At 40.6% G+C, this 27,765-nt stretch overlaps 1 protein-coding gene and 2 long non-coding RNA genes across 5 annotated transcripts in view; 2 read left to right on the top strand and 1 right to left on the bottom strand.

The window, feature by feature from the left end:
- The window catches only part of LOC124112713 (zinc finger C2H2 protein ECU03_0790-like), a 32,262-nt gene extending 4,780 nt beyond the window's left edge, over positions 1–27,482 (top strand). Inside the window, exons 2-4 of the mRNA XM_046472840.2 lie at positions 6,950–7,027; positions 8,463–8,485; positions 26,078–27,482. Of these exons, the coding sequence (XP_046328796.1) occupies positions 6,950–7,027; positions 8,463–8,485; positions 26,078–26,246 (270 nt within the window). The 3' untranslated portion in view covers positions 26,247–27,482. The remainder of the gene's footprint in view (positions 1–6,949; positions 7,028–8,462; positions 8,486–26,077) is intronic.
- Positions 9,483–14,788, bottom strand: LOC125377912. The gene is made up of 4 exons (XR_007219865.1): positions 14,361–14,788; positions 14,014–14,089; positions 9,942–10,011; positions 9,483–9,792 (listed from the first exon to the last, which is right to left on the bottom strand). It is a non-coding gene; the product is annotated as an uncharacterized LOC125377912 (long non-coding RNA).
- LOC124120582 lies at positions 15,076–23,677 on the top strand. Of its 3 annotated transcripts, XR_007219864.1 has the most exons (5): positions 15,076–15,320; positions 15,446–15,881; positions 22,712–22,769; positions 23,162–23,419; positions 23,625–23,677. It is a non-coding gene; the product is annotated as an uncharacterized LOC124120582 (long non-coding RNA). The 3 variants fall into 3 exon arrangements; XR_007219862.1 differs by having other exon boundaries at positions 15,076–15,523; XR_007219863.1 differs by having other exon boundaries at positions 15,076–15,881.
- Positions 27,483–27,765: the final 283 nt, after the last annotated feature.

Genomic DNA, 27,765 nt, shown 5'->3' with positions numbered 1-27,765 from the left:
TAGCCTACACTGTCTTGTGTGACATTGTAGCCTACACTGTCTTGTATGACATTGTAGCTAACGACTGTCTTGTGTGACATTGTAGCCTACCACTGTCTTGTATGACATTGTAGCTTACCACTGTCTTGTGTGACATTGTGGCCTACCACTGTCTTGTGTGACATTGTAGCTAACGACTGTCTTGTGTGACATTGTAGCCTACCACTGTCTTGTATGACATTGTAGCTGACGACTGTCTTATGTGACATTATGGCCCACCACTGTCTTGTGTGTCATTGTAGCCTACCACTGTCTTGTGTGACATCGTAGCTAACGACTGTCTTGTGTGACATTGTAGCCTACCACTGTCTTGTGTGACATTGTAGCCTACCACTGTTTTGTGTGGTACTGTAGCCTACACTGTTTTGTGTGACATTGTAGCCTACCTCTGTCTTGTGTGACATTGAAGCCTACCACTGTTTTGTGTGGTACTCTAGCCTAACACTGTCTTGTGTGATATTGTAGCCCACCACTGTCTTGTGTGATACTGTAGCCTACCACTGTCTTGTGTGATATTGTAACCTACCACTGTCTTGTGTGACATTGTAGCCTACCACTGTTTTTTGTGGTACTGTAGCCTACCACTGTCTTGTGTGATATTGTAGCCTACCACTGTCTTGTGTGACATTGTAGCATACCACTGTCTTGTGTGACATTGTAGCCTACCACTCTCTTGTGTGACATTGTAGTCTACCTCTGTCTTGTGTGACATTGTAGCCTACCCATGTTTTGTGTGATACTGTAGCCTACCACTGTCTTGTGTGATACTGTAGCCTACCACTGTCTTGTGTGATATTGTAGCCCACCACTGTGTGATAGTGTAGCCTACCACTGTCTTGTGTGATATTGTAGCCTACCACTGTCTTGTGTGACATTGTAGCCTACCACTGTTTTTTGTGGTACTGTAGCCTACCACTGTCTTGTGTGATACTGTAGCATACCACTGTCTTGTGTGACATTTTAGCCTACCACTCTCTTGTGTGACATTGTAGTCTACCACTGTCTTGTGTGACATTGTAGCCTACCACTCTCTTGTGTGGTACTGTAGCCTACCACTTTCTTGTGTGATACTGTAGCCTACCACTGTCTTGTGTGATATTGTAGCCGACCACTGTGTGATACTGTAGCCTACCACTGTCTTGTGTGATATTGTAGCCTACCACTGTCTTGTGTGACATTGTAGCATACCACTGTCTTGTGTGACATTGTAGCCTACCACTCTCTTGTGTGACATTGTAGTCTACCTCTGTCTTGTGTGACATTGTAGCCTACCCATGTTTTGTGTGATACTGTAGCCTACCACTGTCTTGTGTGATACTGTAGCCTACCACTGTCTTGTGTGATATTGTAGCCCACCACTGTGTGATAGTGTAGCCTACCACTGTCTTGTGTGATATTGTAGCCTACCACTGTCTTGTGTGACATTGTAGCCTACCACTGTTTTTTGTGGTACTGTAGCCTACCACTGTCTTGTGTGATACTGTAGCATACCACTGTCTTGTGTGACATTTTAGCCTACCACTCTCTTGTGTGACATTGTAGTCTACCACTGTCTTGTGTGACATTGTAGTCTACCACTCTCTTGTGTGGTACTGTAGCCTACCTCTTTCTTGTGTGATACTGTAGCCTACCACTGTCTTGTGTGATATTGTAGCCGACCACTGTGTGATACTGTAGCCTACCACTGTCTTGTGTGATATTGTAGCCTACCACTGTCTTGTGTGACATTGTAGCATACCACTGTCTTGTGTGACATTGTAGCCTACCACTCTCTTGTGTGACATTGTAGTCTACCACTGTCTTGTGTGACATTGTAGCCTACCACTGTTTTGTGTGGTACTGTAGCCTACCACTGTCTTGTGTGATACTTAGCCTACCACTGTCTTGTGTGATATTGTAGCCCACCACTGTGTGATACTGTAGCCTACCACTGTCTTGTGTGATATTGTAGCCTACCACTGTCTTGTGTGACATTGTAGCATACCACTGTCTTGTGTGACATTGTAGCCTACCACTCTCTTGTGTGACATTGTAGTCTACCACTGTCTTGTGTGACATTGTAGCCTACCACTGTTTTGTGTGCTACTGTAGGCTACCACTGTCTTGTGTGATACTTTAGCCTACCACTGTCTTGTGTGATACTGTAGCCTACCACTGTCTTGTTTGATATTGTAGCCTACCACTGTCTTGTGTGATACTGTAGCCTATCACTGTCTTGTGTGATACTGTAGCCTACCACTGTCTTGTTTGATATTGTAGCCTACCACTGTCTTGTGTGATACTGTAGCCTATCACTGTCTTGTGTGATACTGTAGCCTACCACTGTTTTGTGTGGTACTGTAGCCTACCACTGTCTTGTTTGATATTGTAGCCTACCACTGTCTTGTGTGACATTGTAGCCTACCACTGTCTTGTGTGATAGTGTAGCCTACCACTGTCTTGTTTGATATTGTAGCCTACCACTGTCTTGTGTGACATTGTAGCCTACCACTGTCTTGTGTGATACTGTAGCCAACCACTGTCTTGTGTGATACTGTAGCCTACCACTGTCTTGTGTGATATTGTAGCCTACCACTGTCTTGTGTGATACTGTAGCCTACCACTGTTGTGTGTGGTACTGTAGCCTACCACTGTCTTGTGCGACATTGTAGCCTACCACTGTTTTGTGTGATACTGTAACCTACCACTGTCTTGTGTGATATTGTAGCCCACCACTATCTTGTGTGATACTGTAGCCTTCCACTGTTTTGTGTGATAGTGTAGCCTACCACTGTCTTGTGTGATATTGTAGCCTACCACTGTCTTGTGTGACATTGTAGCCTACGATGTTTGGTGTGGTACTGTAGCCTACCACTGTCTTGTGTGATATTGTAGCCTACCACTGTCTTGTGTGATATTGTAGCCCACCACTGTGTGATACTGTAGCCTACCACTGTCTTGTGTGATATTGTAGCCTACCACTGTCTTGTGTGACATTGTAGCCTACCACTGTCTCGTGTGATATTGTTGCTACACTGTCTTGTGTGACATTGTAGCCTACCACTGTCTTGTGTGACATTGTAGCCTACCACTGTCTTGTGTGATATTGTGGCCTACCATTGTCTTGTGTGACATTGTAGCCTACCACTGTCTTGTGTGACATTGTAGCGTACCACAGTTTTGTCTGACACTGTAGCCTACCACCGTCTTGTGTGACTCTGCAGCTTTCTCTGTCGTGTCTGATATTGTAGCCTACACTGTCTTGTGTGACATTGTAGCCTACCACTGTTTTTAGTGGTACTGTAGCCTACCACTGTCTTGTGTGACATTGTAGCATACCACTGTCTTGTGTGACATTGTAGCCTACCACTCTCTTGTGTGACATTGTAGTCTACCTCTGTCTTGTGTGACATTGTAGCCTACCACTGTTTTGTGTGACATTGTAGCATACCACTGTCTTGTGTGACATTGTAGCCTACCACTCTCTTGTGTGACATTGTAGTCTACCTCTGTCTTGTGTGACATTGTAGCCTACCACTGTTTTGTGTGGTACTTTAGGCTACCACTGTCTTGTGTGATACTTTAGCCTACCACTGTCTTGTGTGATACTGTAGCCTACCACTGTCTTGTGTGATATTGTAGCCCACCACTGTGTGATACTGTAGCCTACCACTGTCTTGTGTGACATTGTAGCCTACCACTGTTTTTTGTGGTACTGTAGCCTACCACTGTCTTGTGTGATATTGTAGCCTACCACTGTCTTGTGTGACATTGTAGCATACCACTGTCTTGTGTGACATTGTAGCCTACCACTCTCTTGTGTGACATTGTAGTCTACCTCTGTCTTGTGTGACATTGTAGCCTACCACTGTTTTGTGTGGTACTGTAGCCTACCACTGTCTTGTGTGATACTTTAGCCTACCACTGTCTTGTGTGATATTGTAGCCTACCACTGTCTTGTTTGATATTGTAGCCTACCACTGTCTTGTGTGATACTGTAGCCTACCACTGTCTTGTGTGATACTGTAGCCTACCACTGTTTTGTGTGGTAGTGTAGCCTACCTCTGTCTTGTGTGATATTGTAGCTACCACTGTCTTGTGTGACATTGTAGCCTACCACTGTCTTGTGTGATACTGTAGCCTACCACTGTCTTGTGTGATACTGTAGCCTACCACTGTCTTGTGTGATATTGTAGCCTACCACTGTCTTGTGTGGTACTGTAGCCTACCACTGTTGTGTGTGGTATTGTAGCCTACCACTGTCTTGTGTGACATTGTAGCCTACCACTGTTTTGTTTGACATTGTAGCCTACCACTGTCTTGTGTGATATTGTAGCCCACCACTGTCTTGTGTGATACTGTAGCCTTCCACTGTTTTGTGTGGTACTGTAGCCTACCACTGTCTTGTGTGACATTGTAGCCTACCACTGTTTTGTTTGACATTGTAGCCTACCACTGTCTTGTGTGATATTGTAGCCCACCACTGTCTTGTGTGATACTGTAGCCTACCACTGTCTTGTGTGATATTGTAGCCTACCACTGTCTTGTGTGATAGTGTAGCCTACACTGTCTTGTGTGACATTGTAGCCTACCACTGTCTTGTGTGACATTGTAGCCTACCACTGTTTTGTGTGGTACTGTAGCCTACCACTGTCTTGTGTGATGATGTAGCCTACCACTGTCTTGTGTGATACTGTAGCCTACCACTGTCTTGTGTGATATTGTAGCCTACCACTGTCTTGTGTGACATTGTAGCCTACCACTGTTTGGTGTGGTACTGTAGCCTACCACTGTCTTGTGTGATATTGTAGCCTACCACTGTCTTGTGTGATACTGTAGCCTACCACTGTCTTGTGTGATACTGTAGCCTACCACTGTCTTGTGTGATATTGTAGCCTACCACTGTCTTGTGTGACATTGTAGCCTACCACTGTTTTGTGTGGTACTGTAGCCTACAACTGTCTTGTGTGATACTGTAGCCTACCACTGTCTTGTGTGATACTGTAGCCTACCACTGTCTTGTGTGATAGTGTAGCCTACACTGTCTTGTGTGACATTGTAGCCTACCACTGTCTTGTGTGACATTGTAGCCTACCACTGTTTTGTGTGGTACTGTAGCCTACCACTTTCTTGTGTGATACTGTAGCCTACCACTGTCTTGTGTGATACTGTAGCCTACCACTGTCTTGTGTGACATTGTAGCCTACCACTGTCTTGTGTGACATTGTAGCCTACCACTGTCTTGTGTGATATTGTGGCCTACCACTGTCTTGTGTGACATTGTAGCATACCATTGTTTTGTGTGATACTGTAGCCTACACCGTCTTGTGTGATATTGTAGCCTACCATTGTTTTGTGTGATATTGTAGTCTACACTGACTTGTGTGACATTGTAGCATACCACTGTCTTGTGTGACATTGTAGCGTACCACAGTTTTATCTGACACTGTAGCCTACCACTGTCTTGTGTGACTCTGCAGCTTTCACTGTCGTGTCTGATATTGTAGCCTACACTGTCTTGTGTGATATTGTAGCCTACCATTGTTTTGTGTGATATTGTAGTCTACACTGACTTGTGTGACATTGTAGCATACCATTGTTTTGTGTGATACTGTAGCCTACACCGTCTTGTGTGACATTGTAGCCTACCATTGTTTTGTGTGATACTCTAGCCTACCATTGTTTTGTGTGATACTGTAGCCTACACTGACTTGTGTGACATTGTAGCCTACCATTGTATTGTGTGATACTGTAGCCTACCACTGTCTTGTGTGACATTGTAGCCTACCACTGTCATGTGTGACATTGTAGCCAACACTGTTTTAAGTGACATCGTAGCCTACCACTGTCTTGTTTGACATTGTCGCCTACCAGTGTCTTGTCAAGTAAAGAAATCTGATTATTTACAGGTGTCCGTAACATAGAAAACCAATTCAGAATCCTTTACATTCCACGTAGTTTTGCACATACTTATAATACATGAACTCGGCTGAGTCATACCAAAAGACGTTAAAAAATGGTACTTGTTGCTTAGTGGCTGGTCGGCTCGGAGTCAGTCTACTGTCTGAGTCGTGTATTCACGTTAAACTGCGGCATGGTATCTTAGGGTCTAGCACTTTAAAATAGGCATTAGTTCGGACTAGCACAAACAGACACAAACACAGACGGACACACACACAGACGGACACACACACACACGTGCATGCTTCACAAGCACATAAACCTTGAAGGCGACGTTAAACCCCATTTCACCTCACCATTTATTCATTGTAGCTGCAAGTTCATGGGACATTGAAACTGACATAAGCTGACGTAAAATCACCCTAGAAATTCCAGGAAAGAATTGGACCCCAGTTCTGATGAAGAGCATACTAAAATGAGCGGCCATGCAGGCTCTGCGACTTGGCTTGTGGCACGTCACTTTCCATGATGGCTTGGATCAGTGCTAATGTTTTCAGTGCTCATGTTTTCAGTGCTCATGTTTTCAGTGCTAATTTTTTCAGTGCTCATGTTTTCAGTGCTCATGTTTTCAGTCACTGCACTATTTACAGACTGCAGTAATGTTGCTAAAATGTATCTGGCTGCGGCATAAAACACCATTTATTCATTCACTCACGCATGGAATTACGCGGGCTGCTTCTGAAGGGCCACTGCATACCACGATCACGACCTGTGTGTAATTGGGTGGTGCGGGGTGGCGGTAGCCTAGTGGTTAAAGCGTTCGCCTGTCTGGCCGAATGAACGAATACGTTTCCCCACATGGGTACAATGCGTGAAGCCCATTCTGGTGCCCCTGCCGTAATATTGCTGGAATATTGATAAAAGCGGCATAAAACCATACTCACTCACTCACCTACGACATGGAACGTGGAAACAATACCAAATTACGAAACTGAATATCTGTAATCACTGTTAGATTTTACAATTTCAGGAAGATGGCGACAAGGGACCGAAGAGCGATAACGAGACAGCAACGATCGGATGGATGGATCTCGCTGACAACGATATCGTAAGTGTTACGGGGCGGTCGGGTAGCCTAGTGGTTAAAGCGTTCGCTCGTCACGCCGAAGACCCGGGTTCGATTCCCGACATGGGTACAATGTGTGAAGCCCATTTCTGGTGTCCCCCGCCGTGATATTGCTTGAATATTGCTAAAAGCGGCGTAAAACCTTACTCTCTAACTCACTCGTAAGTGTTATAGTGAGTGATTGAGTCAATGAATAGTATTACAACACTTTTAGCAATTTGAATTTTTGAGCAATTAATTTCCATTCCATTCTATAACAACAAGGCTCTCTAAAACGCGGGTGGTGCAGACGTCCTTGGCACCGCGGGCGGTGAGTTAGCCTGATGGTAAAAGCGCTTGCTCGTCACATCGAAGGCCCGGGTTCGAATCCCCACACATGTATGAAGCATATTTCCGTGTCCCCCGCCGTGATATTAATGAAAGCGGCGTACAATCCAACTCACGCAATCACTCTACGGCAGCGTGGAACTGCGTCTCTCGGACGTGACAGAAACATGTGAACGATTTGGTTTGGTTTGTTGTTTAATGCCGCACTCGACAATATTCCAGCCATATGGCGGCGGTCTGTAAATAATTGAGTCTGGACCAGACAATCCAGTGATTAATATCATGAACATCGACCCACGCAATTGGGATCGATGACATGCATCAACCAAGTCAGCGAGCCTGACCACCCGATCCCGTTAGTCGCCTTTTACGACAAGCATAGTCACCTTTCACGGCAAGCATGGGTTGCTGAAGACCTTTTCTACCCCTAATCTTCACGGTTATCATGTGAACGAGGGTTCGAATCCCAGTTCACCCTGGTTGTGTTTCTAAACAGATCGGGTGTTCAGGTTCGGTATCCCAAATGCGTGGATCGACGCTCATGTTGGTTGGTTTGTTTGTTGACATGTACCTACCAAGTCAGCGAGCCTGACCACCCGATCCCGTTAGTTGACGCTTACGATAAGCACAGTCGCCTTTTATGGCAAGCATGGGTGGCTGAAGACGCGTTCTACCCCGGGTCTTCACGGCTCCGACGCTCAAATAAAAGATTGTATTCGATTATTGACAGACCGTCGTTATATACCTTGAATATTTGAATGCTGCGTTACACTACAGACAATCACCCCCACAAGCTATTGTAGATATCGTAGTACATTATTTCCATCAAACATTTACAAATATTGTGAAGTTATTTAGGTACTGGACGGGGCGGTAGGGTAGCCTAGTGGTTTAAGCGTTTGCTCGTCACGCCGAAGACCCGGGTTCGATTCGCCACATGGCTACAATGTGTGAAGCCCATTTCTGGTGTCCCCTGCCGTGATATTGCTGGTATATTGCTAAAAGCGGCGAAAAATCACACTCACTCTTTCACTCTTGGTATTGATTTACTGTTCATAGGCACAATCTCATGGTCGTCTTTTCGTTTCAGGAAATTATCTACTTCAAGGGAAAGTAAGTAAACTGCAAACATAACTTTTCATTGTGTGAGTGACTGAGCTCGGATTTAAACAACAGTTCAGCTGTTGTCAGCTCAGCAAAGTGAGAGAAAGTCAAAGTGTTTGTTTGTTGTTTAACGCCGCACTCAGCAGTATTCCAGCTACATGACGACGGTCTGTAAATAATCGAGTCTGGACCAGACAAACTAGTGATTGATATCATGAGCATCGATCCACGCAATTTTGATACAATGACATGCATCAAACCAAGTCAGCGAGCCTGACCACCCGATCCCGTTACTCGCTTCTTACGACAAGCATTGTCATCTTTTACGGCAAGCATGGGTTATTGAAGACCCATTCTACCCCGGATCTCCACGGGTGAAAGTCAAAGTGACGCAGGTAAAAACCTGTTTTCTAAAACCCACAAAAACGGGCATGACCCTCACAAGATATAATCGGGGAGAATCTGGAGAAAGTCGTAAACGTCTGAGACCTACATCACTACAGGGTTACTTTACCTATTGTGTTGACAGCCGTGACATAAATTTAACATTTGAAACCTTACGCCGCGCGTTCGGTTCCAAATTAAATTTATCGCGGTTATTTTTACAGGTAACCTGGATCTGCATTGAAAATGTATGTTTATCTCCCAACTCACTCACGCACAACAATAAGCTAATTATTTAAGCAATCGAGCGGAGATTTAAGGCAGGGCGGGACAACTTAGGAATGGCCAGGAGTCCGAACTTGACCACACAGAAGGAAGCGAGCTACAAAAACATGTTTTATATCACTGGAAAGCTCTCGAGGAGACGAATCCAAATAATGTGTGTCCCGGTGTGTTCACATGTTCATAAGCTCAAAAATTGGCTCAGAAAATGCATTACTGCAGAAATTTCTGGCCGAATTTTTTTTTTCTGCAGAAATTTCTGGCCGAATTTTCTTTTTCTGCAGAAATTTCTGGCAGTATTTTTTTTTCTACAGAAATTTCTGGCCGAATTTTCTTTTTTCTACAGAAATTTCTGGCCGAATTTTTTTCTGCAGTAATATTTAGCAGAATTATTTTAATTCAGGAGAAATAAGATTCAATCATTGGATAGTTTAACCTGGAGTTGCTTCAAATGACCTTTTTCCTCAAAACAAACATTTTTAGTTCACATGATTACAAGCAATAAAATAAAACTAATTTCGTGAGATATTTCAAAAAATTATTTATTCACATGCTATATTACAAGAAAATTCCTTGGGAGACTTTGCACTTTTCATTCTCATGAATGAGTCGTATTTTCTTGGGTGAGGTGTTTTTTTCAGAGATGGGTCCTGTCACAAAAGAAAATAGATGTATAGATGAGTGGATCCATATTGTCTAATATAATGGATAATGGCAGCCTATACGCAGCTAGAGTTTAACTTTACAATAGAGCCTGCGGAAAAATGTATTATGAATGTAAATAGTGTGCTTTACTTACGTTTTCTTCTCAACATACTTGAAATGAATTCTTTTTTTCGTCTGGTCATTGAAAGCTATGTGCACATATTCTGAAAAGATATGAAAAAAACATTAAAATGCTTTTTATTTCAGTAATTAACACATTCCACAAGCTTTAGGCACATGAACAAAGTAACATAAGTGAGGTGAGTTGAAATTGGGTTGAATGTCTAGTCCAAGATAATTGCACTTATATAGCATGTGCGTGCGTGCGTGTGAGTGTGTGTGTGCGTACGTGCTTGTACTAGTCGTCTGCATCTTCCGTTTTGTATAGGTCACTCCATAAGTTGTCAGTGACTGCATACTTGTGTAGGGGGCACTCAATGTTCACACTGTCATGAAGCTGAAATTATATAAGGATGAGTATACTGCGAAAATTACATTGGATTAATTCGTTAAAAGAGACTTATGTATCATGTTTGGGAGAGGCATTCAGATAAGCAAAATTTGCTTGTTTGCCAATCCCTCCACTTTATGGAAATAAATATGTTTATATCAAGAGACTTCTAAACCATAACCGAACTCAAAACTAACCCCATGTGTCGTAAATGGGTGCTCTAAGGTAAAAGGATGGTAAACACGTGTTTCATTGGCAAGGGGTACTCAACCCTTATGATCGGAAAGGGGGTCCAAGGACAAAGGAGAGACCAGACCTACTACCCAGAGGGGCCAGCCTGGTACAAGACTTAGTGTAAAGCTAGCCTAGTCTATGTCATCAGCAGCTGGTCACTGCGGCGGAATGTGGTTTTGGCGTTGCTGTTCAAGTTCGAATTTCCGATAGGCCTGTCTCCACTAAAAAAAAAATAGATAAATTTTCGGACAGCATAATCTGGTATCAGATCTTAAAAAAGTTCCGAACGACTGTGAAACCATGGTAAGAAGTATTATTATTATTGAAGCAACCTTCCCAAATGTGTGTGCTGCATAAGCCGGAGTGGTTCCCCTTGAATTTCCAAAATATGAATCGACAGACGAAACGAAACATATCCAGTTGGGGGTTATTCTTTTTTAGTTTGGTGGGAAAATGATATGAAACACTGGGGTCTGACTGACTGATATAGGAGATTTAACGTGCGCTTTCCGACTGTAGCGTATTTCGCACACGGGCCTGGCCGGACCATTTATTGTATTCCGAAAAGGGTGAAAGTGATGTGTGCAACCCAAGAGGGGGCTTTTAGGGGTTGCTTATATTGAAGTTTTGGAATTTTTAAATTTGGAATAAATGCCGAGGTGGGTGGAGGAGGGAACTAAGGGAGCCGGGTGAGGTGGGTGTTTGTATGTTTATTGGATTTTGGATTGGTAGAATAATTAGATTTTAGATGCGCTTAATTAGGTCTGTTTTGATTAGGAATACGCCTAGGGCCTTGAAGTTTTCTAGTTTATTTTGAGGGTTTAGTATTTCATCTAGAGTAGGAACCTATTTAGATTGAGGGTGGTTTGTAGTGTGGTTCTGTTTGTTTGGTGGTGGATGCAGTGGATGAGTGCGTGTTCTGTGGTTTCGGGTTGTTTGCAGTGGGGGCAGTTGCCTTTTTAGGTGGTTATTTAGGTTCGTGTGTCCTGTTTGGAGTTTTGTAATAAATCTGTCAATTCTTTTAGAGAGGTGTAGGATTTTAGGTTTTGGTTAGTGGTTTTCTGAGCACTTTTTTGATTTGGCTATTTGAGTTGTGATATTGATTATGCCATTTTTTGGTTATTTTTTGTTTGTTTACACTTTTAATTTCTGATTTTGAGATGGGTAGGTTTAGGCTTATTACTGGTATTTTGAGAGATAATTTAGCTGCTTTATCGGCGCTTTCGTTGCCGTAAATTCCTACGTGGGCGGGGATCCACAAGAAGGTTATTTGTTTACCTGCTTTTGTTAGGTCGTCGGAGCTTTTAAGTATTTGGTTTATTAATTTAGGTCGTTTTTGGGTATTTTTGTTTTGGAGGGCTTTTAGTCCACTAAGGGAGACGGTGAGAGTTAGGATTTTATTGTTGTTTTTAGATTGGGGCTGCCCAAGGACTAAATATATCATACAATTATTGAAATACCGGTATACATTGTGATTGTCGAGTAACCCTGTGAACAACCAACACCCGCCTTTACCCCCTTTTACGTGATCGTGGCGCTGATAGACAAAACCCACCGACCACGTGCGCGAGACAATGTATCACCGTATGAAGTGACAATACCCGAGGATATTTAATTGCCAAGTTGGCAGGAGGTCTGGCGGCACGGTACGTACAATATGCGTCGTTTGGGTATTCTAAATTGTCTCAGCACCAGCTTTGATGGGGCAATAAGAAAAGATGATATATATGTCATGATATATGATATGTAAGAAAAAATGCCCCAGTTACTGCTATGAGGGGGGACATGGGCTGGTGTTCTGTGAAAGTGTCACAGCACGTTGAATGCTTTAGATTATATTTTAGAATTCAGAATATGCAGGCCCATCATCTCCCTCTTATCATTCATAATTGGTCCAAAATCCGATCACAATCCTGGGATAAAAAAATCGTAAACATTTTAGCTCACTATAATTTGTCAAATTTACCTTATTGTGGATACAGCATTAAACAGTGTGTTGACCGTGTAAAGTGTTTCTTAACTGCTGAAGATTGTGATATGTGGTATACTGCGCTATGGAATGACAAGAATAATCCAAATGGCAATAAATTACGCACATACAGAATGTACAAATCATCACCTACTGCTGAGCCTTATTTATGTCATGTACGTTTTAGAGATCATCGAAGACTTTTAGCATCCTTTCGATGTGGTATTTTACCTTTACATGTTGAGACCGGCCGCTACGCCAAGCCACCTACCCCACTGTTGGATAGGACTTGTAAATATTGTCACGCCAATCCTACTAATGATCATGTAAATTATGTTGAAGATGAATGTCACTTTTTAATAGAATGTCCATTTTATGATGATTTAAGATACAACTTAGCTAAAGAAGCAACTTCTGTAGATAAAACATTTCATTATATGAGTAGTTTAGAAAAGTTTATTTTTATTATGAACGAAGAATCGCTCCAATGTATTTTAGCCAAATCAATTTACAACATGGTTAAAAGAAGGCAATTTCATTTTAAGCCAAGTATGTATGTATGACTTGTATGTATGTATGTATGTATGTATGTATGTATGTATGTATGTATGTATGTATGTATGTATGTATGTATGTATGTATGTATGTATGTATGTATGTATGTATGTATGTATGTATGTATGACGTGGTGTGTGGGCGGCGCAACGCTGTGGGGGGAGTTAAGGGGGAGCGCACTGTTTAACTAAGGACTTTCGAAGTCAGTTGCCCTGTATCCTGGCATACTGGTGCGCTCTTCACTGAAACCGCCCACGGCCGTGCTCCGCGCCTGCATCACGAGGTATGTATGTTTTATTCTGTTTCAACTGAATAGTTTTATGATTGATATGTTTTATAGTGTCTCGTAGGTCATATTTGGCCGGATGTTATATTTTACTGTTTTGTATATATCGTATTACGAAGTGTATATAACATGTGACACTTTAATAAACAATATTCTCTCTCTCTCTCTCTATGTTTATTTTAGGAAAACATTAATACAACAATTTGTTATATTGATAAACATTGTGTCTATAAAGTTATTTTTATCTAAATATTTCTAACGTTATAAATAATAGAAAACTCGCATGTAAATTACTGCATGGATTGGTATTTTGTAATTTTCCGTGTTTTCACTTTCACTGATCACCACAGGCAAATTCATGGTCACATAGCTACACTACAAGTGTCGCCATACAGCTACAATAAGTTGCCTAATGTACATGTAGACAGTATACAAGTCGCAATAACACCATAGGGGATGGAGATATCTCCATATCAAAAGTGGTAGAAATAAATACACTAAAATTAGACTCTTACAAAACGCATTTCGCATGGCAGCAGAGCCACACATTCACTGTTTGGAGTACAGGTTGTTATTTGGTTGTTGTTATATGAAATAACCGTGTTACCAAAATTCCACGTTCTAGGGTCGGCGTTTCCAGAAATAAAACAATAAATATTTTGACGTCTTACCTGTATCGTACCTGCAAGACGGTAACCAGACGCTGTAACTCTGCTGACTGCACGTGGTTCGGGATCTTTGCTGTGGCTGAAATAAGGAGTGCTATGTTTTACAGAAAGAGACCACGTTGCTTGTGCCATTGTTCAAAGACATTGTGCGTAGGTACGATTCTGAATATACACGAATATATACAAGTCACATGACAAAGAAGGTATTTACATGAAAGATATTTCAAATCTCGATGTTAGAGACCTTGAGAAATGTAGATTTAACTGAATCCAATCCGATTTAGTGTTACTATCATTCATTACAAATGGATAATACGATATTGCATTATAGAGAGGGTAATTATAGCTACCTGAAGGAGCAACCATATGTCCACTCTTTGAAGTTGCCGCCAAACCGGACGCGTTATTGTAACTCGCAAGAACACTGTGTACACAGCTTCTTTCTAAATTTGGAGAAGCGTAAGTGTGGTGAAAGAACAATATGAATGTAAGTCAGGCATGAAGTTGCACGGAGGAACCAACGTGAGACTTTATAATCACATGGTTGTTCATATATGTTGTTTAATGCGTGATAGGTATTACCGCTTAAAAGGTGGTTTTGTATTATAATTAAAACTGATCGTTTACATTTAACATAGAATATAAAAATAGTTTTGTCTGGGTAGCAACATAACTGTTGCATAGGGTATGTTGTTTAATGATAATACTATATGAAAATTCCTCGAGCCAGCTGACTTACACTATGGATAGTGTACAAGACAACAGTTATAGAACATCACGTGATATGGTTGATGGAAACGGCAAAATATTTATTTACAATATATGTGTTTCCAGGGGAAGAGCCTGTTACAAAGTCTGTGTCTAAAAAAAAGTAAACTCGCTCCTTGTCGGACAAAACTGAATGTAATTAAGTTAACTACCTATGTACATTAAGTTAACTACCTATGTACATTATCAGTGGAGTACTTGAATTAATATCAAATTGTAACCCGAGATGCTGGTGCCACACCTTATTACGTGGCCACCCAGTGAGGCGTGAACAATCAGGGGCATGATATGCACCCTTGTGTTTGATTTGATATACCAATCAGCCGTGGACGCCCGACCATAAAAATGGTATATATAGATTTAACCCTAATCAGGTATCGTTAAATATCGTTAAATCGTCGAGAACGTTCTGTCAGACGATCAAACGATAACTATTCAACAAGTCGGTAAATCACATCGAAAACCCAAGTTCTGGTCGCACTGAGAAGCTCTGGATGCCTTGAGGAGGGTTCACCAGCTCTGCTTCAACAACGTTGACATGGGTAAGGCATTTTATTCTATTTTTGTACACCAAACACTGTAAATATCTTGAAGAACCTTTGCCTTCTGTTTGGATCATGGTTTCTTTATGAACATATTCACTGAACATGTTGCTACCCTATTACAGATCTTACCAACGTCATCAACAGTCAAGGCAGACATCTTTCTTCAAGAAATCTGCCCAAAAGGAAAAACACTGAAATTGGTAAGTAATGCTTATGTGCAATGTCGTTAACTATAGTTCATTTATTGCATCGGCACTATTAGGTAGAGTTGAGCTACGAACGCGAAAATAAACTGGTACGGCGAATGTAGGGGTGAGGTACTCCATCGGCTTCGTTGCGCTGGGGGCTTTTACCACCACCGACTGTGTTGCCAATTTAAATTTCGTTTCGGAATCAAAGCACGGTGCATGTTGTTTTTTTTTTATCAAAATGTCAACATGAGCTAGGAAAGGAAGAGCGGAAGAGCCAGGGCTCTGCGAACATACGCGGATTGTGTAGCCTTTATATATATATGGCTTCGCGTGGCATTATATTGGTGTTACGTACGTAGTATACCAGGTAAGTGTTGCCCTCGTTGCCCACAGGGCCATGACTTAATTAGGGTGCGAGTTGGTGGGTGGCTCGGTCTACTCGGTGGTGCTAACAATAGGCGTAGGGCTAGGCAAGTTTACGAGACATACTCTCGCGTGGACCTAGTGATAGAACCCTTTCTTCGTTTTGAGAGGACATGTCGATATCGAATTTCGCGAATTTTCTTCGGATACCATGATGCTCTGGTTATATGGTTAGTAATATGGTCACTTGCTGTAATATATCTAGGATGACATGGATCTATTTGTTTGTTTGTTTAAGGTCACACTCAGCAATAATTCCAGCTGTATGACAGCGGTGTGTTAATAATCGAGTGGGGACCAGACAATCAGGGATTGACATCATGAGCCCCGATCTACGCAATTGGGATACGATGACATGCATCAACCAAATCAGCGAGTCTGACCACCCAATCCCATAAGTCGCCTCTTAGGTTGCTGAAGACCTATTCTGACCCGAAATCTTCACGGGACAGTAATACTGTGTCGTGGGGCGGTTTTGAGCCAACGTGGCGAGCGAGCACTTCCCACTCAGCACCGATGTACGTGTCGCTTGTGTAACTCCCTGAAGACCACCCCACCCCCTCTCCACAGTCTGGTGTAGTGTAGATATGCGATATGGCCACACATGAGTGTTGTTCAATATATCGAGCTCTCTGTGTGGCATAAGGTGGTGGAGGCACTCTCTGTGTCTTTGTGGCGATCCGGTCAGTTGGATTCCTTGGGTCAAAATCAGCATCAAGTCACATCAGGATATTCTCCAAATTAAACTTACATGTATTAGCATGACTGTAACGCGCAGTGGCCGAAACACTCACCCACCCACCCACCCACTCCTGGAAATCAGTATTGTGATAATCAGTATCACAGTTTTCTTAATGTTTACATATCACTTCGGAGTAAGGTATCTTCCCAAAATGTCACATGGTCAACTGAGTTCTTCCTGTGCCGACCAACAACACCGTCAGAATAAATGCAACGTCACATAAACGTATCGTCCATCGATCACCAACAATCCTCATTTGGCCCGCTACAACATAAATATTTACGCGCCATAAAGTATCCAACCCACTTAATGGCCATGACCAGGCCACTCAGGTGTACATCCATCATTCCTTTTCTGAATACAAAAGGAACAATACTGTGTTACTCGTGCTGAGAATACCTCAATCGATTACAGATTAAAACAGTAGCATTTATTTCAAACGTGTAAAATGTCGTATGTAGATACGTCAATAGACTTGCACAAGTCTCCAGGGCAATAATTATTAGTTTAAATCATACTTCCAAGATAATAGAACTAATAAGAACAAACTGTTCCTGTAAATGACTGGACTAACATCTAGTCTCTGAAATGAACATATCGTACAGAAAAAACAACAGTTGTTCAGTAATCTTAATAAAAATATAATAAAAGGGAGCCCAGTGACTCTCTTCATTTTCAGACTGCAGTAATCTAGACTTGCTAAACATTATAGACTTGCATGGGCTGTATTTGATATATATTTGTATCAGGGTCTGTAAGACAGACTAGTAAATGACTGGCGTCCATAATTACTGTCCGCTTATCTAGACTTGCCTATTACTTAAGGATAGATTTTTAACAGATTAGACGAGACTCAGTACAAAAATAGATTGGATTCAGATGGGTGGGGATCCTTAAGTATGTACCAGAGAGGTCATAACTCAACCTAACACCTCACATGTCATTTTAGAAATTTAGAATATTTCCGTATTGTGGTGTCAAGACAGGGCATTACATAACGTGAAATGTTAAGAATATTTGCAATAAGTTAAGAAAATATTTATTGCAGAGAAATTCCATTACGGGACAGATGCAATTTGTTTAAATAACAAAATATTATGATTCATATATACATATATAAATTATCTCTAATTTCATTCACAAAATGTTCAGGCAAAGAAAATCTGCATCTCCTCCCTAACAATATAATCATAGCAACATGTGTATTCTTTTTTGTATGTTAATGTTTTAATTAGTCATGTTCATGTTTTGTACCCTGCCCCCTGTGGATGTTTATGTACAATACATATTCTTCTTCTTCTTCTTCTTCTTCTTCTATATACATATATACAGACATACATACATCCTGTAGACACAAAAAACCAACCAATATGATACCAACAAACACTTCTTGGTCTGGTATATTAAGCCAGCAATCTAAACTGTGAGTGGTTTTACCCTGCTAATAAAAATACCAGAAAAAAGCAAGACATGTTATTCCTATGTTGAGATTCGAACCCGATTTGACGGAGTGATGAACCCCTAACCGCTCTGCCATCAAAACTTCCCTCTCTGATCCAATGAGATGAAAAACAAATGTCAACACTTATGAGTGCAACTAGTACATACATTGAATAGATTTAACGGAGATGACTCCAAAATCGTGTCACCATTTGTATCCTTATGTATACACAAAAGGGTATACCATGACATCCCGATTTGCTCGTGTATAAATAGAGTCGTGACTAACCAATTATGACGTCCCTGTGCTGAAAACATAATCTCTTCAAAGTCGTCACGATAATTAAGTCTGGTTGTGTTCAGTAAGCAGAAGGTATGGCACAGTCTCATAAACAATCTAATACAAACGTATGTACATGAAATCCCTTACATTTCTCGCCACATTTATTCACAACGCACATGTTTACAAACAAAGCTTGTAACCATTTGATGTTTAAATAACATCCGTGTTCACACCGTTCTAAGTAACGTGTCCCTTGGGTCTTAAATTCAATCATGACATCATCATTTCGACCTGTATCCAGATAAAAGCAAATCAGTTGTCATGGCTTTCAAAAATCCATTTAATAAATAACCTGGTTTAACGATCAAACCCGGATTTACAACCGGGATCATAACCCTGAAAGGAAACACTCTCAGATTCGCGGAATTAAGCGCCCATTCAAGGAAGTCCTTTAGCCGACTGACCAATCAGATTCAAACAAACTGTCAACGGTGAAACCCCGGAAAGGCGGGGAACGGGTGTTAGGGGGAGTGGCTTTGTATATGCCTACCTAGATACGATTGTTGGTAAACAAAGCAGGATGTATACAAACTTTCCGTTGTCAATATTATGGTTGAGCGCCTCGAGGAGGCCTGCACTAACGCTTTGTAACGGGTATGAATGATTCCAGTATAACCTTAGGCTACACCTTTCCTTGATAAGCAAACTATTTATTTTACTCGCCTGGCCAGATTTAACATATCGTGATAAGAGGTAAAGGAGTGGTAATTCTTGTCCATGGAAATGTTGAACACGCACTCAAGCAGATAGCTACACAATTCCTGAAATAGCTGTGCAAAGATTAAGATATACGTATGTTATGCGTAATGTTTTCAAAACCACCACGTGGCAAGTCTGTCATGGCCATTGTTCTTAGAAAGTATTGTAGCGGATCTTTCATCACATCATTTTGTTGTCTTCTGTCCACATCTGAGTTAGGAAATATATCATTTTTAAATCAATAAATTTTGAAATTATCTTTATTTGAATTAGTGAATCCGTTTTGATTGTTCCCAACATGAAGTTATCTCAAAACGTCTCAAAGGCCTCGATGTTTCATTTTTATATATTGTAAATTGTGTCGATTAAAACTCTATCTATTTAAACTAATATATCTAAAAAATCAAACTAGATTTGAAGCACAGGAATAGGAAGATGTACACAAACAAAATATATACGTGACCACGTTGGATACATGGGTCAATAGAAGTGTTTGTGTGTGTTTTTTGTTGTGTGTGTGTGTGTGTGTGTGTGTGTGTGTGTGTGTGTGTGTGTGTGTGTGTGTGTGTGTGTGTGTGCGTATTCCCGTGTTTAATGATGTAAATAATTTAACATCCGGTCTGCGTGGTTATTTTGAAATAACTGAACACCTCCGGAGATACCAAGACTGAGAGGGTGCGCCGCCTTCTCTTGTTTGGTAAACCGATGACAACTTAGACCAAGATATAGTCCCCGAAATAAAGTTATGTGTAAGGTAAAATATTTTATAAAATGAACAGTCAAGTCTCATCTGAAAATGGGGAAGGAATACAAGCTGCAAAGTTGAGAGGGCCTAAGAATGGAATAGGGTGAATGTTTTATAAAATGAATATTCTTGGGCCTAAAAGAAAGACATCAGACTCTATGCGTTTTTGATAACTTTGTGACATGAGTAGAGTGCGTCTTTTAAAGACGTATGGATCAACTTTGGACCAAAGTATTTACTGTTTGAGGAGAAATTCAAGTGTTAATAATCTTCGTCAGTCTACATATACACTATACAGACGTATGCTCGCACATCTAATGTAGCAAATATATATCACATGTAGTATGCTTGTACCCTGTATTATGAGGAACCTCTGTACAGTAAACTATACAATTCAACCATCGTGCACGAGCTTCATATGACCGGAGCTAGCGTGCCGCCCATGTCGTATTCTCGCACACCAGCGTCAGATGACTGGAACATCGTTCTGAACTGTCCCATATCGTGACCTGAAACATAAATGAAGTCCCAGATTTCGCTTCAGAGAACAGCCATTCCTCCACCTCCCGTGACGGGTGGAATTATGCCTTCCCCAAGGCAATGACCTAGTGCCCCAGTGTATCGAACGTTACCCTCGGGCAAAAGGCGGGAAAACGGGGTCCCTCAGTTCGCGCTTGGACCAAAGACAGGTCATGTTTCTGGTTCGCGCTATTCCATCCTTGCTACTTTATCAACAAGCCACATATACAGAGATTTCGAGTAAAGGTCAACACAATCATCGGGTTTATCACACATTTTCCGCACAGGAATAACAAAAAATATTGTTTTCAAGTGAAGCATGGTGTTGCCAAGGTTACAAGAATTGCATCATCTTAATTCAAATCGATAAATGTATACGTTTATAAGGCTCTGGGTATTGATCATATAAACACGCTCTAACACAACATCAAGGCTTATCCCACGAAGAGATCTACATGGGGTTATAATACAATTGCATCACCCTTTCCGCGAAGTTGAGATTTTGCCAGTCATTGTGATTTGATTCATTTCAAGAAATGAAAATGAATAATGTAGCTATTATTTCCACTCACGACAGAATGTATATTCCCTTTCACATTAACATTCAATTATTAATGACATGTAAAACACCATGTGATCATATTTCATAACCTAGACTGTTTGAACCGGACACATGGGGTTCCACGTGGTGATGACGAGACCCATTGTTACAGACGCAGTTTTGTATCTGAATGTTTACAAATTGCGCACGTCGATAACAGAAGCATAAACAAGCCAAGCAGACATACATTTCGATAATGGGTAACTTCGTGTTCAAAAACGTATATAACAAGTTAGACATGTTTCAAAAAGATATATTTCGAATTTAATTGGTCAAGTCTTAACGGTATTTGCAAACAAATTACGCACACAGTGAAATTATGTCCCACAAAGCGTAAGGTAACAATGCAGTTTACCGGGCGCAGCCCGAGCTCTACCATCCGCTCAATTACCGCGCTATAGTGCCACGCTGTCTCGTTATACCGTTACCGTGCCTCACGCTCTGGTGACTCTCGCTTCACGATCCAACACCCGTTTTCGGTCTTAGGGAAACTTACACATCTTTACAATCAAACACCCGTTCTCGGTCTTAGGGAAACTTACACATCTTTACGATCAAACACCCGTTCTAGGTCTTAGGGAAACTTACACGTCTTTACGATCAAACACCCGTTTTTGGGTCATTAGGGTTAGCTGGCTTTGGGCAAGGGTTAGCCATAAATTCTTACTTTTTCAAGCGTTAATTCAGTTAATCCCATTGGTTGTTGACATAAACAATTGCGGGTGTGGTTTCAAGAAAAGATGAATGGGAGAGCGGGCCGTGACGTCACACGCATGCGCAATTCATTGTTTTCTGAATTACACATGCATGTCAATGGTGATTCTAATGACCTGTTAAACGAGCACTGATTACATGTGATAGCGCCTGTGGTCCAGTGGTAGAGCGTCGGCTAATTTAACGCATTAATAAAGAGAGTCGGTGAGTCGGCGAAGCGCGTTCGAGCCCCAACAGCGCTAATTGGATCTGAAGAAGTGCGCCCGGTAAAGTGCACTAATCCCAAGATTTAATGGGTCATTATTGTGTAATTGGTATCCAAGCACAACATGTCTTTTTGTGATATTTCCTTTCCAGTTTCCAGTGAATTCTATGCTTGTCTGAAGAGGCGACTAACAGTATTGCGTGGTCAGGCTCGCTGACCTGCATTGATGCTCATGATATGAATCTCTGAAATGTCTGGTCCAGATTCGATTAATTACAGACCGCTGTCATATAGGTGGAATATTGCTGAATGCGGCAGTAAACAACAAACCAAACCAAAACATATATTACTGTCTACATATCCTATTGGTAGGGAGTTATGTAGATTCTTATTTAGAAACCAGTGGAGCTTAGTATCCTCAGTGCACATATATGGGTTACGTTATTGTAGTTTGTCCAATATTATTAGTAAAGGATGTAATGGGATTTGTTTTATAATGGGATCGTGCCATGTATGTCAAGACATTTGTTTGTACATTATATTTGTAACACACGTTTAGAAGGATAGAAATTTATCTTTGTCTTAGCTAAATGCTTGGTACGGGCCTGTTGAATAAATTCAATGTTTGTCTGGTAGGCTTGTCTAATTTTGGAGGAATTGTGGATTTTTGAGAATGGAAATTGGCAATTGTTATATTTGTATGACTATCCAATTACATTTAAGTTGCAATTTATGTATTGTTCAAATATTTATTTGACATTTCCAGGACCAGTAAAGCTGCAAGACTTTGTCGGCCAGTCAAAAAGTGGACGCTGCAATCCAAGGTATCACTTTTAGTGCTATCATGAAGATAGTTATCAATGAAATTATTGGTATATGACTCCACATACAATATCATGTATAGCATATTTATTCCTTGATGCTATACTATACAATTCAAAGTAAATGCTGAAGTCACATGTGGTTAATATTTTTATAATTTATGTAAATTGTTTTAAACCACATTAGAATTGTTTTGAAGCAAGTATTTCATGTCCAGTTGCTCATCCTAAGTATTAAAGAATCTGCACACAATGTTGAAACTTTTTAAATGCACAAGATTGATTTTTCTCTCAATATTCTCAATACTCAAATCAGTATTCTGTAAAAATAAACAAGTTTTGTACAATTTGATTTGTTTTCATAGTGATAATACTGATGTAAATACTATTTTCAGGTGAAACTTTCTTTCTCATGGTGGGGCACACGCATGAAGATGTGGATCAACCGTTTAGTGTATTTGCAAGGGAACTTAGACAGAAGCCTGCAACAACCCGCGATGCCCTCCTTCAAGATTGGGGACATCCGGACACCCACCACCAAGCTATCAGACTTCAAGCCGTTCATGCCTGCCCCAAGGGAAGCGACAACCCTCCCAACTAAAGTTCAAGAGGCAATAGAGAAGAACAATGAAAAACTGCAAAAACAATCAAAGGTAATTTCAATAAATATTGCATTTCTTTTGAAATATGTATTGTGATGTGTAATATTAGGGTTAGTCAGCGTTACTTAGAATATGTGTAATGTGGGCAGAGAAACAACCAAACTTCATGAGGTTACTATTTTTGCTTTTATTGTATAGATGCACTGTGATTTTAATTATGTTCTCATATTCTTTACCTTTTTTTTTTTACTTTCAGATCACTCTGACAAAGCACCGAAGACAAGCGTCAGTATCAGAACAATAAAGAAGGAGCAGCAAGTTTTGCTGAAATGAACATATTTTTTGTCTAAGCTATGTGGCTGAGATATTGCCGAGGATTGCATTGCAGGAGTTTTGTACTTTGTATGTTTTTGTTCCTTAGTAAAGCTGTGTATTTAGAATTGTATATATATATACATATATAAGATGAGATGTGCACAATGAAATTTATGAAACAATATATGCAGTTATATTGTAAAATCTTGGTTGTGTGCTATTTTTTTCCATGTCTGAAGTTAACCTACTTTCAGAGTACCGTATATCACATGTAGGTTGTTTCTTTGAATTCCAACTGGGGATTATATATTTGGTTGGCCCCATGGAATAATTATAAAATTTATTTTTTGAGAATCACATTCACCTTTAATGTTGTACACTTCAAAGTCGTCAAAAGGCCATTGAAGATGGTCACTGAAATTCTCATAATAATTTAGATAATTATAGGGTAAGCTCAAGGTTCAATGATTTGCATCTGTCTAGTATACAAAGGTATGAGGCCAACAAGTTGTTCCATTGTTTAATTCGAGTGACGTCAACTTTTCTTGATAAATTTGGTAAATATAACACCAAGATAAATATCTTCAATTGCTGAATTCAATTTAAACTTTCCAAAGATTGATGGTTGAAATTACTGCAGAAAAAAAATCTGCCAGAAATTTCTGTAGAAAAAAATAATTCTGCCAGAAATTTCTGTAGAAAAAAAAAATACTGCCAGAAATTTCTGAGAATCACATTCACCTTTAATGTTGTACACTTCAAAGTCGTCAAAAGGCCATTGAAGATGGTCACTGAAATTCTCATAATAATTTAGATAATTATAATAGGGTAAGCTCAAGGTTCAATGATTTGCATCTGTCTAGTATACAAAGGTATGAGGCCAACATGTTGTTCCATTGTTTAATTCAAGTGACGTCAACTTTTCTTGATAAATTTGGTAAATATAATACCAAGATAAATATCTTCAATTGCTGAATTCAATTCAAACTTTCCAAAGATTGATGGTTGAAATTACTGCCGAAAAAAATTCTGCCAGAAATTTCTGTAGAAAAAAATAATTCTGCCAGAAATTTCTGTAGAAAAAAAAATACTGCCAGAAATCTCTGCAGAAAAAAAAAATTGGGCCAGAAATTTCTGCAGTTATGCATTTTCTGAGCCAATTTTTGAGCTTGTGAACATGTGAACACACTGGGACACACATTATTTGGATTCGACTCCTCGAGAGCTTTCCAATGATATAAAACATGTTTTTGTAGCTCGCTTCCTTCTGTGTGGTCAAGTTCGGACTCCTGGCCATTCCTAAGTTGTCCCGCCCTGCCTTATTTCATAAAGAGCATTGGTGAGGGATATGTGTAAAAGCACTCATGGATCAGGACAGTGAAACGTTTACTGGAATTGTTTGTTCTGCGAGACACGTCTTATCAAACTAAGTGACCATCCATGAGATCCATTATAATATTTGAAAACTACGCTATCTCAGGAACACAAAAATACAATTCACAAGCTTCAATTTATGGTTATTACAGCGAAACATGGCATTAAGCATTTAGACTCATGATCATTTTTTGCAAAGTCTCATTTTCAGACTTATAAGTGTTAAAGTGTTGATGTAATAATTGCACTTTTTAGATATTATGTCTGATTAATTAACGGGTATGCTGAAATCTTTTGAAATAATGTTTTCATGACATTACGAACTAACGTGAGAGAAATAAGATCGTTTTGTACAGTCCGCACGTCAAATGTCTTTCTTTTTGACGTCACAGCACAATTGTTTCCTAGCACCCATAAGGTCCCTTTTCCCCTGGTCGGTCACACATTGTACTGCTGACATGAAGACAGAAAGAGTCCACTGTGACGTATTTAGGTCACGCGTTTCTTTAGGTCTTCCAGTCTTTGGGTGTAACCCGATGACTATCTTTAATTTGTACTGACTGACTGCAATAATTTGGCGTTCCATTACAGACTGTATACGTTTGCAGAAAGTGAATTCTATTGTGACGTATTTAGGTCACGCGTAACTTTAGGTCTTCCAGTCTTTGAGTGTAACTCGATGACTACCTTTAATTTGTACTGACTGACTGCAATAATTTGGCGTTCCATTACAGACTGTATACGTTTGCAGAAAGTGAATTCTATTGTGACGTATTTAGGTCACGCGTAACTTTAGGTCTTCCAGCCTTTGGGTGTAACTCGATGACTATCTTTAATTTGTACTGACTGTTTGCAATAATTTGGCTTTCCATTACAGACTGTATACGTTTGCAGAAAGTGAATTCTATTGTGACGTATTTAGGTCACGCGTAACTTTAGGTCTTCCAGTCTTTGAGTGTAACTCGATGACTACCTTTAATTTGTACTGACTGACTGCAATGATTTGGCGTTCCATTACAGACTGTATCGCTGCCCAATGTGTGAACATGCCTTCAGGAGCAGGAACTCAACCAAGGATCACTTTAACAAGGAGCACCGTGGGTTTCGGTTTCAGTGTCCCTGTGGAAAGGAGTACAAGGTTAAATCCTCTTTAACGAAACACCAGGAAAAATGTAAACAAGCTGCTTGAGTCGTACCGAGCGAAGGCTTGTTCAACGTTGGTACATTTAGTGCCCATGCATGTTTAGCGTAGGTTACTGTGCTTCAGTGCATGAGGGGGCTGTCGGGTAGCCTAGTGGTTAAAGCGTTCGCTCGTCACGCCACAGACCCGGGTTCGATTCCCGACATTGGTACAATGTGTGAAGCCCATTTCTGGTGTCCGCCGCCGTGATATTGCTGGAATATTGCTAAAAGCGGCGTAAAACCATTCTCACTCACTCAGTGCATGAGGACTACTCGGGATGAAGACAATATGGTTATTTTGAATTTCTGATTCTGTTGATCTTAAAAAGGAATTGATCTCAGTAGCCTTGAATACTGTAGGTTGCCTTGAACATTGCTGTCCAATTGTCTTGTATGAGTCTTTTGTCATTGAGCGCCATCACGTATAAAACATACAATGGCTTTGCTACAACAGAGGTATATGGTGGCTCATGTAAAACGCAGCTGCAGTCATCTTGGGGTGATTGAGTTCTGCATCATTTTCTGATGCAACGGACTAAACAATATATAGTATATATTATATCATATATTATCAATATTTCTCATTACACATTAGAACACAGGTGTCTCAGCTGTCGAAGACTCCGCTATTCGTCGTGCAGAGTTGCGTCCCTTTGGCGGGCCAGAATGCTATGGGTTCGAATCCTGATTATAATTCCTAATTTGTTGATCCATACCCACACTAATTGGTTTTACCAAACTTTTGTGAGATGCATTCACTTTCCTCCCACATCAAACTGACAACCGTATTATAACTGAAATAACGTTCGAAGCGACTTTAAATCAAACTCCCCAGTCACTCTTTGCTGAGCATGTTTCGCAGGGCCACATGGCTCCATTGTGGAGGAATGGATGAAACATATATTTGCAGTTGTGCCCGGGGGCGATATTGTATCACTAGCCCGCTCACTCATGCATCAATAAATTAAAAATGTACAGCAATGATACTGTGATGGATAGAAGCTTTAAAATTGTCTTCACCTAAAGGGAGGCAACCCTCTTCGCGAATATAAAGAGCAGATGATGGTTGTCGTTAAAATCGATTTCTTTATCCTACAGAATGTGTTCTCGCTTTCGTTTTCCATGTGGTTTTATGTGATTCATTAATAACTATTAGAAATGTGTATAATAATTATAATACATGTAAAATTAATTCATGTTCATGTTCAAGCAATGTCACCCAAGAGTAAACTATTTTTTTATTCCAAATGTTGGCTTGTTTTGTTTCCATGTACAATAGTAGGGTAGCAGAGTTGCTCATGGTGCCAAACTTTTGGGTTTGATCCCCGACACCGATACAATATCTGCCGGTCATTCCAGATCTTCCCATATTGCTCAATCTGAAGCAGCGGGGGACGGGTGGCCCCGTCGTCTAAGTTGCGTCCCTTGGGCACGCCAGGAACCTATGATTGTGGGTTCGAATCCCGTTTCGCCCCGATTATGTGTCTACAGCACCATACCCGTGCTCGTGGGTTTCACCAAGGTGG

The sequence above is a fragment of the Haliotis rufescens genome, unplaced genomic scaffold, assembly GCF_023055435.1.
Source record: "Haliotis rufescens isolate VD_foot unplaced genomic scaffold, xgHalRufe1.0.p SCAF_105, whole genome shotgun sequence".
NCBI classification, from domain to species: domain Eukaryota; kingdom Metazoa; phylum Mollusca; class Gastropoda; order Lepetellida; family Haliotidae; genus Haliotis; species Haliotis rufescens.
The sequence above is the reverse complement of the archived record's forward strand: the minus strand, read 5'-3'. Positions and strand labels throughout refer to the sequence as shown.